The 16,763-nt window shown below is 48.4% G+C and overlaps 1 protein-coding gene across 1 annotated transcript in view; it reads right to left on the reverse strand.

Moving 5' to 3' along the window:
- SYNDIG1 (synapse differentiation inducing 1) overlaps window positions 1–16,763 on the reverse strand; it is a 97,726-nt gene that overhangs the window by 58,520 nt on the left and 22,443 nt on the right. Inside the window, exon 2 of the mRNA XM_034662361.1 lies at window positions 3,584–3,721. Within this exon, the coding sequence (XP_034518252.1) occupies window positions 3,584–3,721 (138 nt within the window). The remainder of the gene's footprint in view (window positions 1–3,583; window positions 3,722–16,763) is intronic.

A 16,763-nucleotide genomic window follows, 5' to 3' on the forward strand; every position in this document is an offset into this window, starting at 1 on the left:
GGACGAATGCCATGCTCATGCCCCCACGGGCCTCCACGTCACGTCCTCCATCCTGACAGGCCTAGGCGGCTGCCTCCACCAAAGGTGGCTCTGCACCAGGCCATACTGGTGATCTCAGCACACGGCCAGCCACCTCTGGCCTTAGGACGACATCCGACCTCACTGAACTCCGACTTCACGGCCCACAGAATGATATGACGGCAGTGCTGCATCACGGATTTCCTGTGTTCAAATGCAGATTCCCGGGCCCCAACCCCAGATGCTCTGATTGAGCAGGTCTGCGGTGAGGCCAGACAATGTGCATTTTAAACTGTGCTGGCTATGTGGGTGCTGCTAGTCAGGACCGTGCCCGGAGAAAGCAGGTGTGCAGTATTTAACGTGGGACCAGCACCTAGGAGGTTCTCAGCGGCTGTCCCCTAGTTTGCTAACACTTTCAGTACTATTGTTACTATTACTTAACTAACATCTTTTGAATTATTAAATCTGTTATCCTCTGTCTCCTTCCAGGTGTTCCTTCATTAGGGACCCACACGTATAGAGACAACTGGGGTTTCTGGTAGAGCATGGTCAGCCCCTGCTACATTGCAGGAACCTTGTGGGGACTATCTCTCTAACTTCAGTTCTGTGGCCTGGCTGGCTACATGCTGTAGACTGTTTTGATACCATTTTATGGATTAGGACACTGAGGTGGTGTAAAGTTGCCTGCTGACCTGGACCCAGCTGGAATAAGGCAGAATAAAAAAATAAGCCAGGTCTTGTAAGTTTGGGGAACCTATTAATTCTCCTCCCTGCTGCCCCATGTCATCTAATCACTGAGATTTGCATTGTTTTGTTTGCCTGAAATGGACTCACATGTTCCCGAGTGGTTCGCTGAGGGGTTATTTTGACAATGCACAGACATAATCTAATTGTCGTGACTACACTGAGATCTGATCTATGATAAAAGGAAAAAAAATTACCGAAAGTCGCACTTAGATGTCGAAGATTTCCTTGTGAAGTGTTTGTAATGTGAGGGGCCCTGTCTTCACAGAAAGGCTGTGACGTCACTGCCCCAGCACCCCCACACCTGGGGGCAGCAGGAGGCCCTGGCAGCAGCCCACAGAAGACCACAGAGAAACAGGCTCGGCTCTGGGCTCTCCTCTCTCCAGTGCCCGTGGGGAGAACTCCTAGCTGGCCTTGCCCAGGAAAGCACCGATTTAATTTAGTGTAATGACTCTCAGAGAGTGGCTGTTCTATTGCGTGTCCCATACTCTCCCCTCCAATGCCTGCTGCTGATTCTGTGTCGGCAGCTGGGCTGAAGAAGCACAGAGAATGCCCAGCAGCCTGATGACTGGGCTGGTTGTCCCCCGGGTCTGCAGGGAAGACCCGAACTGCCAAAGCTGTGGGCTGTCCAGCAACAAGCGTTGTGGGGAAAATAATCAGGACACAGGCCCTGTGAAGGGCACTCACCTGCAGAGAGTTCTCTATGAAATGTGGTACCCTTCCTTTGCTGGGATTCCACTGAAGGAAATCCATGCTCACAGCACCATGAAAAGAGGGACTGAGAGCCTGGGAGCCGGAGGGGCTCTGGAGCTCATCTTCGAATTCCAATGCTGCAGGCAATCTCTAAACTCCTCAAAAGTATTTGCTTTTCACTTCAGAGCAGTGTGACCAGAGGCCTCCACAGACACTGCATTTCACAGTCGCTGTGAAACAAATAATCAGCATGGTCTTTACCACTGAAGGTGTTAAACGTCATGACACATCAGGCCCAAGTAAGAGGTTCTTAAGGTGTGAAGAATAAAATTACTTTCTGAGAAAGAATCTAAATGCCAGCCTTGGCAGTTGTGGCCTTGATATTTATTATAGTTACAATCTTTCAGACAAAGATGCTGTGCACCACTTCTCCTGCTCCAGAGATGGGGGCTTCACCTAGGATGTGGAGTAGCCAAGACAGGCAGCCTCTCCATCACTTCCCTGCGCCCAGCCACTTACCCAGTGCTCACTTCTGCCCAGGACCTTGCCTGCACATTCATGCCAATGTTGGCTGCCATGCCTTTGAACACGCAACACCTGTCCCCATGGGATGCAAGGGGAAAATATCAATCCCACTGTAAAATTTGGCAATCAAAATAGAGCTCTGATGTCGATGGCACTTCCCCCCAGCCCAGCCAGGGTAGGTAAAGGGCTTTCTCAGTGGGTTGGCCCAGGAGGCCAGGAGTGACCTCGCCCATGTAGTAGTGCCCATGTCCCCTTCTTGGGCTCCAGGGACACCCAGTCTGACTCCACCCCATAGCCATCCAGGCCCCTGCCAGAACTGGAGTCTTGCTTCCTGGCCCATGTCTGTTCCCCCAGAGAAGGGGGTCTTTGTGGGATCAACTCACAAAAGTGAAGTTCAGACAGACCCTCCAGGCCAAGCTGGATTTGCAATGACTGCTCGGCCCAACTCCAGCAATGCAAGACTGCCCCCCGGTCCTCCATCTCGCCCGCCCATTATCCTCTAGAATCCGGACCACACAGCAGTGCTGGGAGGAGGGCCTGCTTCTTTCCTGCCTGGAAGAATGTGTCCAGAGTCCCTGCTAAGAAGCACCTGCTCTCAGGGACATTCACTGCTCTCCCCCAATCCTCTGTGATGTCACGAGATGGGGATGGGGAGAAAGGAAAATGTATCAAGGGACTCCCCTCTCACCAAACAAAACGAGGTCAACACAGAAAACTGCAAAAAGAAGTGAGAGGCCACTGCTGGGCTCGGCCAGGGGACCTGTTTTCAAGCCAGGAGAAAGAAATGTTTCAAACACAAGACCTGCCAGAGCTACAGAACCCTAGAAGCTGGAAAGGGAACCCTGACTGCTGAGGGATGCTCAGCATGGCCCAAAGACACACATGAGTGTGGGCACCACGCTCACCCCGCCGACCCGGGGAGTTGCCTTCCTCTGGTCCAGCTGGGATGACAGTGTGGATGTGGTGATGCTGAAACACTCATTGACTGGAAGGTGGAAGTGTATCCCTTGGATTAACAAAAATCAGTACAGAGACTGTTTCTGTATGAATACCCTTCCTTTGCTAGAGAAAATCTTTCAAAGCCTGGTTTCCATGAAGGCACAACAGGGAGGATGCTTTGCATGAAAAAGGCCTGGGGACCAACCCCCAGAAGCCCTCACACTGGAGGAAGGAGGGCACGATTCACCATCTAGGGAGGACTACACATGGGCTGCTGTAAACTAGAACCTATTTCATATAATGAGACTGTCCACAGAGAGAATCACCCCCACACCCCCAGCTGCTTTCCCAGCAAGTCTGAAGTCCTTGCCCTGGGCACGGCCGCCTCCCAGAGGTGGGTCAGTCCCGCTGGTATAACCCAAGTGTCTGCTCGAAGGCAGAGCTCCCAGCCTGCTTCTGTCAGGAAGCCCTCTTCCTGAAGATTGCCCACCTTGCCCTGGGGGCCACAGCACAGTCCCAGCATGCTGACATGAGGTCTCATGGGCCTCTCCCCGAATCATAAAGTGCAGGCCCCGTGGGATAGCCTGAGCTGCACAGGCTTCTTGGGCTCTCCTCCTCAGGAGCCTGGCTGCGCTTCATGTGGGGCCGACGGAGAGAGGCTTACCTCGTGGGACAAGTAGAAGGCCGCGATGCCCAAAGGCCAGAAGCAGCAGAGCATGGAGAAGACGCTGAGGCCCAAGTGGTCCCTTGGGGGCATCATGAGGAAATTGTCTTCGCTCTCTGTGTCGCTCGAGTAGTCACTCTGCAAGAGAGAAATGGGCAGGGATGGGACAGAAGAAGAGAGCATTGACAATGGTGTAACTCTATGATGCCTGGGACATGGGTGTCAAGGCTGGTGCAAAGCAAACCCTCCTGGGAAGGTCACTGCTGCTATTGGGCAAGTATACTTCCCCCAGAAAGGATGCCCCCAGTTAAGGAGATCTTTATCAAGAATAGGAGGTTTCTTCTATTCTCAAGTACTTGGCTCTTAGGGTGTTCCATAGAAAATCGAATCTTACAGAAGTCCATTATTTCACAGATCTTTGGGATCCAGGGACACACAGTGGGGACAGAGGTTTAATCTATGCGAGGATGGGATGGGCACACTCAGAAGGCACACTCACCAGCATGTCAACTCCTCTCTTTATTCTAAGACTTCAAATTGGCTTACAGGGCTAGGCAGGGCCAGTGTGGGGTAAGGGGACACTCCCTGAGCCCCCTTTATTTCCTTAGACTCTGATCTGAATTAGGACATTGTTGGGCCTCGTGTCAAACCCGGGTATTTGTGCTCCTTCCAGAGGAGCTGATGGCTGCTTTGTGAGAAAGCTCCTCTGGGATGAGGCCATTTGGCAGGCCCACACACTCAGCACAGCCCTGGCAGAGCCTCTCAGGGAGTCTGGTGCAGGGGGCCAGGGACTGGCACAGGGATTGGTATAAAGCAGTTCGGAAGACTCCAGCACTCACCAAGCAATGGGAACCATGGACCAAACCTCCCTGCCAGAAGCTCATAGCTCCAGGAAGGTAGATGGCTGCTGTCCGGCCAGCACCCCCGCCTCTAGATGCTGGGCCTAGAGGATGTTTTTTGCCTCATGGGTTATTCCATTTGCTGGGCCCCCAACCTGAATTTTCTCTCCTCATCAAAACACGGCACACTCACACTGACTCATCCAAAAACCAGGGCCAGCTTATCTCCATGCTTATTTTATGCAGAGACGGAATTGCATTTTACTCTAGATTTTGTTTCCTAAAAAAGAACCAGAGCATTTTTTCCTGAAAGAGGGTCATTAGCTTCCTCACTCCCTTTGCCAGCACCAGAGGTGGTTAAACACGTGGCCTCCGGGGCGGCAGGGCACATGCATTCGGTGCCCGCAGCAGACAGGCTGGCCGCTTCCTCAGGTGGCTTCAGGGCAGGCGGCGGCCTGAGGCACCAAACACCCAGACAGACACCGTGTGTGAGCATTGTGCTGTGTGGACCGTTGTTGCCGGGACCACCCCCAGCAGTGCCGCTGTGTGCCTCCCCTGATGTTCCCACGCCCAGACAAACAGACGAAGCCCACAGGGGCCCTATTTTGGTTAACTAAATGCACGTGTCACTGCCAGTCAGAGCCTCCAGTCAGCAGGCAGACAGCGGAGGGGCTGCAGGGAATAAATGGAAACTTCCCGTTAGGACTCTGTTTCTGTGTAGTTGAGGGAGAACAGGCATATTCTGATGGTCTCATTCAAACCGCAAAAAAAGACCCTCTCCAGAGGGCCTGTGCTTGAAGTGGGTGATGCACTGTCTACATGGCCCCCGTCCATCCATCACACACTCGCACACAAGCACAGCCCCCTGCCCCCACCGTGGGTCAGGGGCTGGCAGACATCCCTTGTCACAAGGGGCTGGCTCCTTCCCATTAGGGCAGGGTCTCCACCCTGGGAAGCCACTGGCCCCTGGGGCGCCATCCCCTCCATGAATCTGGGACCACATGGCTTCCCCTCCACAGAGCCTGGTCTGCAAAATTCCTATTCTCTTCACTGTGTAACACTGTTTTCCATATGGTCTCTCAAACAATGAAGGGAAATGAGAATCGTGGTCTCTATGTCTGTCCGGAAAGGGCACTGAGCAGCTCCCAGAATGCACAATTCACAGGTGAGACCTGGAGCTGGAGGGCTGGCCAGGGAGGGATGCATGTGTGCCAGTCCCCTGGGAAGCCAAAATCTTGTATCTCAATGAGAGAGTGCAATGTTCTAGGCTGAGCCTGAGTGTCCTCACGGCTGTGTCCCCAGACAAGCAGCCACATGCCAACGCCTTGGCCTCTAGACCCTCACTCTGCAAACAGGACAGTGTCAGCACTGCTGGGTGGCTTAGCCACCATGCGAAGGGTCCTGTGCATGAGGAGCTAGTGAGGTCTGGGAAGGGAGGCACCTACAGTGACAGTCCCTGGGCAGGTCGTGACAGTGACCAGAGAGCCCCTGGGAGGGGTGGAGGACCACGTATAAAAGAATGGCCACTTCCTCCAGCCCTGGACTCAGACAGGGAGCTAATGAGCTTCACAACCAATCAGGATGATGCAGGGGGGTGTGCTTGCGCAGGGCCCATAACTCTGCCTATGGATAGTTTAGCTTCTTGGCTCTTGTGGGGCTTTTTGTTTGCTTTAGTTTACTAAGAGTTTTATATACCTGTGCTGGCTGGAGTCTCACAGCAACTCTGGAAATAGGTGTCATTACTATTTTTATTGTTATTTCTATTTTATGAAAGACAACGCTGGGCTCTGAGAGCAAAGCATCTTGCCAAATCACAGAACTGCCCAGTCAGGGGCCACTCCTTCCAGAGTGCTGTAGTGTAAGGTATGCTGGACAGTAGCCACGCTAAAAGCAAACCCCATTTTGGCTCAACTGCATCTTGCCAAAGGTCTTCTCTGCCCTGCCCACTCCAGGGATTCCAATGACTGCTCTGGACTGGTCTGTTTCATGGTGGCGACAGGGTGGCCAGTGGCAGTACTGGGCAGTGAGAGCTTCCCCAGTCACGTGCCATGTGACCTATTGCCACAGACCACATAGGTACACTGAGCTCAGATTTCATTTTGGGAATCTGCTTAGAATTACACCACTATCCCCATGAAGCAAAGAATTAGATTTTAGGGCACTCCCCCAAAATCTTCACAGATTTTTATTTAGAAGCATAAGGAAACCACACTCCATAAATTGCAAAGTTGTGGCTACATGGTACCAAATAATTAGTCAATTTTGATTAAAATAGATTTTAAAAATTCAGGCAAATTACAGGGCAGACAGAAACAGACCGGTTCATTTTATGTTCCGTCTTCCATCGGCGGCTGTTCTGTGGGTATAAGCGGCCATGGGCATCTTGCCACCAACAGGGAGGAGAGGAGATGAGAGGAGACCAGCCTGGGCGAGGCTGCGTAGGCACCAATAAACCAAAGGGGAAAACACACATAACCACCAGCATCAAGAAATCCATCATGCACAGCAGCTGTTTCTAAAATCCTCTTCATGGGTCATCAGATTAGAGAATTGCAAGGCAGACTGCAAGCATTCCAAGGGGCTTACATCTCCTGCGGGGGCCCTCTTCTGCGGCAGCCAGTGCTGAGTGAGCACAAGCAGAGGAAGGGGCTGTTGGGTCCCTCAGCTGTGCCTGCTGGTCCACCGGCACCTCACACAATGGGCCCATTCTCTGCCAGGTTCCATCACCTCCACTCAGAATGACAGCTCTTGTCCCCTTGGGGTTTTCTTCCTTAGGGTATTTTACTAAAATGGTCATAATGCCAGAAAGGATGTCCCGTGTTTCGCACATCACAATTCATTCGGCTATGTGAGCCTGGGCTGCGAGGATGCCATTTTCGGGGCACAAAGCTGGGCTCAGGCGTGTCATTTGGTGTCACTTGAGGCCTCACATATCCTCGGTCATAATGCCAGACAGGATGTCCCGTGTTTCGCACACCACAATTCATTCGGCTATGTGAGCCTGGGCTGCAAGGATGCCATTTTCGGGGCACAAAGCTGGGCTCAGGCGTGTCATTTGGTGTCACTTGAGGCCTCACATATCCTCCTGCTGACAACCTCTGGGCCTTGCGCTGCCCTCCTGTCCCCCCTGGATGATGCTTGCTTATCTGGAGTGCCGCTCTGCGTGGCCCCAAGGAAAGAGTGGAGGCACACAGAGCAGGATAGGACAGCAGTGGGTTTCAGGTGGCTCAAATGCAGGGCTCCCCACGGAGACTCCCTTTCCAGGAATGTAAGGGTGTTTATTCTAGAGTGTCCTTGACAGCACTGTTTAAAAACAGCACAACCACAGAACAGTTCTACACAGAATTCTATAGATTCATGGAAAATGATGATATAAATGTTTATTTGTTGCCCTAGAAAGATGTTTATAAAATCTCAGAAGCAGGGGCACCTGGGTGGCACAGCGGTTAAGCGTCTGCCTTCGGCTCAGGGCGTGATCCCGGCATTGTGGGATCGAGCCCCACATCAGGCTCCTCCGCTATGAGCCTGCTTCTTCCTCTCCCACTCCCCCTGCTTGTGTTCCCTCTCTCGCTGGCTGTCTCTATCTCTGTCAAATAAATAAAATCTTTAAAAAAAATAAAATAAAATAAAATCTCAGAAGCAAACCTAGAGTAGAATGTCAGAAATTAGATGCTTCTGGATGGTGAGGGTATTGGTGACTTTTTTCTTTTCTGCATTTCTGGGCTTTAGCATGCTTGTACAACAAGCAAGGTCATTTGACAATAAAAATCATAAAGGTGCAGATGTGCTAACAGGTGCAGGGGCTTCCGTCATTCCTACATCTTCACACAGAACCCTGTGGAATATGGTTTCACTGAGAACTGGGACAGAGAAATCACATAACGTGGGCCCACTGCCCAAATTGCAGCTGGCAGAGCAGGACTGGAACTCCACACAACACCCGGACTTGCTCGCTGAGACCCAGGTCAGACCTGACCTCGTCACTGGTCCCTCGGCCTTTTCTCACTGACGGTCAAGACCAGGGGCCTCTGAGCAGCCCACAACACACATCTGCTCTGACTGGCATGGCAGCCATAGCCATACGGATCTATTTAAACTGAAGTTACTTAAAATCAAATACACCTAATGATTAGTCCCTCAGCCAAACGACCACCTGCCAAGTGCTCAGCTGCCACAGGTGCCCAACGCCCATCACTGACAGCCCATTACAGAACATTTGCAGCATCTCAGAGAGTTCTGTAAGACAGCACTGTTGATAGGGTCTGACCCCTATTAACTCTGACCTCACTGTTTTTCACCCACAGGGAACTGTCTGCTATTCCTGCAACATGCTCAGGGAGTACCTGCCTCAGGGCTTTTGCATTTGCTATTCCCTCAGCCTGGAACTCCCCAACCCAGAGACACATATGACCGACCTCCTCACTTCATCGGCAGCTTTGTTAAAATGCCATTTCTCATTATACCCTCCCCAGGCACCCAAAAAGACAGCCCCTGCCATCCCCCATTACCATCCCCTTTCCTGTCTGGTGTGTCTCCTTTGCACCACAGGCGGCACTGGCTTCTTGACTGTCTGGCTCTCTTCCTTGAAGCATAAGGAGGGCAGAAAATTTTGCATGTTTTGCTCACAGCTATATCCTAAGTGCTCAGAACAGAGCCTGGCACATAGACACCCAAAGTACATGTGTTGAATGAGAGAAGTGTTCACATGTGCATGTAGCCAACATGGACAGTACCAGCCGTAGCAGTAAAGCTCCCAGGGTTTGTCCAGAGTGCACTGAAGTAACCAGGGGATGAGCTCCATCATGGTGCCCATGAAGCTTCCCACCTTGGCTCCTCTCCTTTCCCACCTAAAGTGCCTTCCTTATGCACTCCAGGTGTACATCCTAACTCCATTTAGGTGAGACCACAGGGAAGGTGGGGGAGAAAGATGACTTGGTCAGGTTCAAGGCTGTCTTACTTAGGGCAGCTGATGAGCAGAATGAAGGAGAAGCCAGAACAAGTATGCAGGCAGGTGGATGCAGCTCCCCCAAGCTCCATGTGTCTGTTAGAGGCATACCCAGTGTTCTGTGGTCTGGCAGCCAGCACGCGGAGTGTGAGATCCCCTGTCTACATCAAATTATTAACTAATTATTTTGGGCATATAATTTAGTTTCTCCCACTAGGTAGTAATTGTCTTATAGACAGAAGTTATTTGCTACATCAGGGCAATGGGGGCAAGAATAAACCGCCAAAATCTTCTGCTTTAACACTGAAACTGCCTCTTTGGGCCACTTTGGAAGTGCTTGTTTGTTGAGTGCGTTGTTGCATTTGGATGGCCCAGTGGAGAATGGGGCAAGGGGCTGGAAAGAGCCCCACTACGTCTGGGCTCCCTAGGGAAGCCTGTGTGGGAGGGGCAGAAGGGGGACAGGAAGAGAGGAGACAAGAGTGTCGGGGCAGGGGTGGGCACAGGTCTGGGACACTGCTGAGGCAGGCAGCAGGGCCCAGATAGTACCCTTCACCACACAGGTAGAGACCATCCCAGAAAAAATCCCAAGTTCATGTCTGTCACCCCCTTCGCGGTGCTCAGCAAGGGCCAAGGATTTTGTGAGTTTAGAATTCGGGAGTCAGCCCAGACAAGGGGCAAAGCAGATTATGAAGGCAGAACCTCAGCCTTGGCCCCAGTCTCTTTCAAGTATGTGATTCTCGGAGCACATGCTTCACAGAGCAGCTCCCTACTGCCCTGCAGGGAGACAGCCCAAGGCACGTATGACCAGATTTTCCCCAGCAGTGCTCAGCAGCCGTTGCTCCCAAACTCATGTCCTGGCTCATCTTTGGAAGATGAAACTATGTGCAGTGTCAGTAAAGTATCACATGTACTTTACTCTCTATTCTAAATTCTCTATTCTAATTCCTAAAACCTGGGAATTCAGTTATTTTTTTTGTTAACTCCCCAATGATCAGGCAGTTCAAAGAACAGAAAGAGAAGATTTCCTAGTAGATACATATTTTTCACTGCAACATGTTTGATTTTGCTCCAGTAATGACAATCAATGCATTTGTTTTTGGGGGGAACATCACAGTGTGCATGACATTGCAGGTGCTGCATTGTTTTTCACTTAATAGGGGGGTGCTTCTGTGCTGCAGTTTATGGAGTGGGCTGGGGGCCTCCCAAAGGACAGTCCTCAGACCCCAAACCACCTGCATCTTAACTGCTCCACCTCTTCCCATATGCATGCTGGGTTCCCAAGTAAACTTTCATAAAACAAACGACTCTCAGTGGAAGGAAGGAAGGAAGGAAGGAAGGAAGGAAGGAAGGAAGGAAGGAAGAAGGGTGAAGGAGAGAAAGACTGAAAATGAGGGAATTAATGCATCATTCAGAAGTAAACTTTTTTTTTTTTTTTGCGCCTCCTGGCACAATGTTTCCTTAATGATTTTGTATTCCTTGGGGAGGGAGGTGTTTTTAGAGGGCAATAATCCGATTAAGAGCATAGCAATATGATCTTTTTTCTGAAGATGGGGGAAAACAAAGTTAACTCAGAAGGGATATCAAATACCACACTGGTGTCTTGTGTGTTCCGGGATGAATGAGACCCAATTCCCATGACCCACAGTCCGGGATACCTCTGGGTAAACAGGCACACACAATGCAGGGTCAGCCACCTCTCAGTGCTCACCTCCCACTTTGCTTGTGTCTTTGGGAAGCTCCCATTTTGATTCCGAGGTTAGCGTGGATGACCACAATATTGTAAGGAGATAGTTTGGAAGGAGACTCTGTGGAATAGACCGGTGCTGTGTGCAAATGTGAGATGGTGGAAACTAAACAGACACCTGTTGCTGGGTCACCTCTAAGAACCATGCTCTTTGTTCTATTTCTTCCAAGTTTATTTTCCCCTTTGTGGTGGGGACTTCAGGTCTTGGCTCCTACTACAGTCCCATGAAGACTATATTCCCATGATCAATAGATTTGATTCATCTGAGACTTTAATACCCCTTAAAAAGTTTCAGCCTTTAGGGGCAGGCATCAGGTGTCCAGGGGGCAACTCCAGGAGCAGCCCCTGCCAGGCTGCATCCAGCCTTCATTACCTCAGAGAAGGTGACCGGATGAGGCTAGGGACACACAAGCAAGGTTTCCAGGGCCAGGTCTGTAGCACTCTGGGGAGACAGGCATTCCTTCACACAGAGCAGTTGTTGAGAGAGAAACTTCTGGTAGTTACTTGTCCTGGACAAAATGCAAACTCATCTCTTGTCTGGGAAGTGTCTAATTATCATCCAAGGGTGGTTGAAGCCTTAAGATCTGTAATGTTCTGGAAACAGGAGTCGAATGAAACAAGGCCCATTAAGATTTACACCTGGGCATTGCTCCGGGTTTGTCCAAAAGTGGAGTGTGCTGGTAAGACACGACCACACTACACGGCTATTCAATATGGCTGCATTAATTTAAATGCTTGTTTTCTAACTAGATATGGGTGTTTGATCCAATGGTTAGGATAGGAGGACCAGCTCCCTCCATGACTTCCCTCACCAAGTCAGGTCTTCTTGCAGTCTGAAAGTGCTCAAGGGCCCTGGGAAACAACTTATAGCAAAATGCTTTCTTGAGACACATCGTAGTGTGGTCTTAGAAGCAGATTTTGAGCAATAACACAATAAACGGCGTGTTATTGAGATAGGCACTTGTATGACCTGGAGCCTTGTCCTGCTAGAACCTCAGGGGGCCAGAGTGAGACCATTCCCAAAGTTACCCAACCATCTCCTGGTGGTTAGCAGGTGAGGATTGCTCCTAGGGACAGAAGTTCTCCCACAATTTGCAGATGGTCCCTCAGGTCCCCAGAGAAAGTCCTCATGTAAGCAGGGGTCAGGCCAGGGGGCTTCTCTGTCCTCTTCTCCTGAGGGGTTGTAGAGACCACCTGTTACAGAGCCCACAGAGAAACTGGGGATGTTAGCAGACACCCTAAAAGTTTGAATCAGGGCAATGGTAGATGGAGCAAGACTACCACACTCAGCCAACAGCTGGGAGGGGTGAAGACATGGGGGCCCACAAGGAATGTGGGTATCCAGGATGATAAACTCCATCCCTGCCAAATTAATAAGCACAAAGCACAAATATGCATCCATATGTGTAAGAATTGGTACGCAGTAACACCACACAAATCGGGTAAAGCTGATCTGGGCATAGCAAGCAACCACTGTGTGTTGGTAATTAGGTTACTTTTTCACTGTCATGTTTTTGTGTTTTATCCACAGTGTGGATGTAACTGAGTTGTACACTGGACCTCAGATTTTGTGAAGAAATTGAGATTCCTGGGTCACCTGGGTGGCTCAGTCATTAAGCATCTGCCTTCGGCTCAGATCATGATCCCAGGGTCGTGGGATCGAGCCCCGCATCGGGCTCCCTGCTCAGCGGGCAGCCTGCTTCTTCCTCTCCCACTCCCCCTGCTTGTGTTCCCTCTCTCGCTGGCTGTCTCTCTCTCTGTCAAATAAATAAATAAAATCTAAAAAAAAAAAAAAGAAAGAAATTGAGATTCCCATATGAAGGCCCCTTGCTCAGTTAAGGACTTGGGGGTAGCATGGGCAAAGCCCCTGGGTCAGGAGCACTGGACACACACAAGGCTCTACACAGTGAGAGAGAAAATGGTGTGAAGTGGGAGCAGAGAGGTGCTTGTAGCCAGACCATGCAGAGTACTGGCCACTTTCCACTGCTTGAGAAAACTAGGGCTTATTCTATAACAAGAAATAAACAGGAACCTAACCCAGAGGGTTAGTTTACAACTATAAACCAGCCCTAGCATGTCTAGTTATCATTAACTGCTGACCCAGTTCCTAAAGGTACATCCCTGCTTCTAATCTGTGCTATTCGCATGTGTGATTTTCTGCACAGAAAAGCTACATACATCATTGCATAAGGTGGTGATTGTCCTTTTTAGATTTTGTTGCTTCCAGTCTACATTAACGTTTGTCTGAGGAATGCAAAACATAATCCACCCAATTCCTGTTTTCAGATGGAAAGGCCAAGCAGTTGTAGCAAGGTGGATTTGGACTGGTTTGAGGGTAAAGACGGGGACTAGGACTGAATCCCTGGTCCAGCTCCCCTGCCATTGTGGTTCTCCTCACTCAGAGTCCCTCATGCGCATGGCCAGCATTTGAGACGGAGCGCCTCCTGAGTTTCATGGCCTGGGCACTGCCCGCCTCACTCTAGTCCAGGTGGAATCACGCTCAACCTCACTCCCAGAAAGGACAAGGAAAACAACACCGAGACACCATTTTTCACCTATCGAGTTGTCACAAATTAAAAAGCACAATCAAGGTTATTATTAGGCTGTGGGGAAACAGGCTGATTGGGATGCAAATTGGTGCAAACTTACAAAGCATATTTGTCAATATAACACAATTAAATATATGTTTATTTTTGGACCTGTAATCCCACTTCTAGGAATTTACCGTGAAGATTTACCTCCAATAATATGAAAATACATATGTGTGAGGTTATTTGCTGCAGCATTATATGTAATTGCAAACTACTGTAAATGACTTAAACGCTCATTCAAAGGAGAGTGTTCACATAAGCTGTGATACATCAACACCACGGAATACAATGAAGCTTAAAACAGCATGAAGGGCACCACTGTGAGCTGACTGCACTGGAACTGAGGGTATCTGTTTCCATCTATATAACACACAGCTATACAGATACGTTTATGTAATATATGCACATAAGTATTTCCCAGCTCAGTCTGCCAAGAATGCCTGGAAACAGAGATCCCCCTCCCAGGGGCAGTGAGCAGACTTAGCTCCCAGACAATGGTTCGCCAATAAAAGCAGCCAGGTTCTTTGGAGAAATGGCTGATTTCAGGGCTAGGATTGCCAACGTACAAGATACATCTAAATCAGCCTGTTGTACTAGGAAATAATGATGAAGATGATTAAGGACTGATGAGTTACATCAAAAGGGCACAGAAGCCAAATTGAAAGGGCTGTCAAGTACATGACAAAGTAAGCATCATAATAAATACACAATAAATAGTGTAATAAATGGAAAAGTAACCCACTGAATAAAATAAGAATCGATGACCCAGCCTGAAATAAAGTTCTAAATGAGGGAAACAATAAATATGGGAGAAGAAAAAACTGTTTCACAGTGGAATGCCAACTAATAAATACAGAAGGAACTACGGGATTACCAATTATAGGAGAATGCTAAAACCAGTAAGTGAATAACGAGCAGGACATAGGATGTCCCCATAGTCTCATAGTACCTCCCTACAAGATACTGATTGATTGCAAAGAAACACCATCTCTTGGCAGTGAGAAACTTGGCTAGCACCATCATCAACAGGTGACCAAACTTATGGGTCACACTGACACCATGGGCCTCCTGATGCCCTGTGCCTGGAAGGGCATGGCCTCACTTCTGTGGGGGTCTTGCCAAAAATGCAGGAGATCAAAAACTGTGTGGGACAAATAGCCAAACTCTGAAAGGAGCTGAGATGTCCATTGACAAATGAACGGTTAAAGATGTGGTTCATATATACAATGGAATATTACTCAGCCCTCAGAAAGGATGAATACTTACCATTTATATTGATGTGGATGGAACTGGAGGGTATTATGCTGAGTGAAATAAGTCAAGCAGAGAAAGACAATTATCATATGGTTTCACTCATATGTGGAAAATAAGAAACAGCACAGAGGATTATAGGAGAAGGGAGGGAAAACTGAATGGGATGTCATCAGAGAAGGAGAAAAACCATGAGAGACTCTTAACTACAGGAAACAAACTGAGGGTTGCTGGAGGGGAGGTGGGTGGGGGGATGGGGAAATTGGCTGTTGGGCATTAAGGAGGGCATGTGATGTGATGAGCACTGGGTGTTATATGTAACTAATGAGTTATTGAACACTACATCTGAAACTAATGATGTACTATATGTTGGCTAATAGAATTTAAATTTTAAAAATGCACAAAAAAACAAAATAAAACTGTGTGAGTCAAAAAGGTGAACTTTTTTTTTCAATAAATACAGCACTGTAAAATGTATTTTCTCATGGTCATGATGGATAATCCTTTTAATGTACTGTTGGATTCTATTAGTCAGGATCGTGTTGAGGATTTTGGCGTCCATACTCATTAGGGAAATCGGTCTGTAATTCTCCTTTTTGATGGGGTCTTTGCGTGGTTTGGGGAACAAGGTAATATGGGCCTCATAGAATGAGTTTGGTAGCTTCCCTTCTGTTTCTATTTTTTGAAATAGCTTTAGGAGAATAGGTATTATTTCTTCTTTGAATGTTTGGTAGAATTCCCCAGGAAAACCATCTGGGCCTGGAGTTTTATTATTTGGAAGGTTGTTTATCACTGACTCAACATCTTCATAATTAATTGGCCTATTTAAGAAATCAATTTCTTCCTGTTTCAGTCTTGGTAGTTTATAGGCTTCCAGGAAGGCCTCCATCTCTTCCAGATTGTTTAGTTTTTTGGCATATAGCTGTTGATAAAAGTTTCTAATAATCCTTGCAATTTCAATGGTGCTGGTCGTGACCTCTCCCTTTTCAGTCATNGATGCCAAAATCCTCAACAAGATCCTTGCTAATAGAATTGTTCCTTTCTCGTTTCTTTTGGAAAAGTCTTGCCAGTGGTCTGTCATACCTGGGATGCAAGCATGGTTCAACATTCGCAAATCGAACAGCGTGATACATCATATCAACAAGAAAAGACGCAGGAGCCATATGATCCTCTCAATTTATGCAGAAAAAGCATTTGACAAAATACAGCATCCTTTCCTGATTAAAACCCTTCAGAGTGTAGGAATAGAGGGTACATTTCTCAATCTCATAAAAGCCATCTATGAAAAGCCTACTGCAAGCATTATTCTCAATGGGGAAAAGCTGGAAGCCTTTCCCTTAAGATCAGGAACACGACAAGGATGCCCACTCTCGCCACTATTATTCAACATAGTACTAGAAGTCCTTGCAACAGCAATCAGAAGACAAAAAGGGATCAAAGGTATCCAAATCGGCAAAGAAGAAGTCAAACTGTCTCTCTTTGCAGATGACATGATACTCTATATGGAAAACCCAAAGGAATCCACTCCCAAACTATTAGAAGTTATAGAACAATTCAGTAAGGTGGCAGGATACAAAATCAATGCCCAGAAATCAGTTGCATTTCTATACACGAATAACGAGACTGAAGAAAGAGAAATTAGGGAATCCATCCCATTTACAATAACACCAAAAACCCTATGTTACCTTGGAATTAACTTAACCAGAGACGTAAAGGATTTATATTCTAGAAACTACACATCACTCTTGAAAGACATTGAGGAAGACAAAAAAGATGGAAAAATATTCCATGCTCATGGATCGGAAGAATT

This window comes from Ailuropoda melanoleuca, chromosome 6 (assembly GCF_002007445.2).
Source record: "Ailuropoda melanoleuca isolate Jingjing chromosome 6, ASM200744v2, whole genome shotgun sequence".
In the NCBI taxonomy this organism is placed as follows: Eukaryota; Metazoa; Chordata; class Mammalia; order Carnivora; family Ursidae; genus Ailuropoda; species Ailuropoda melanoleuca.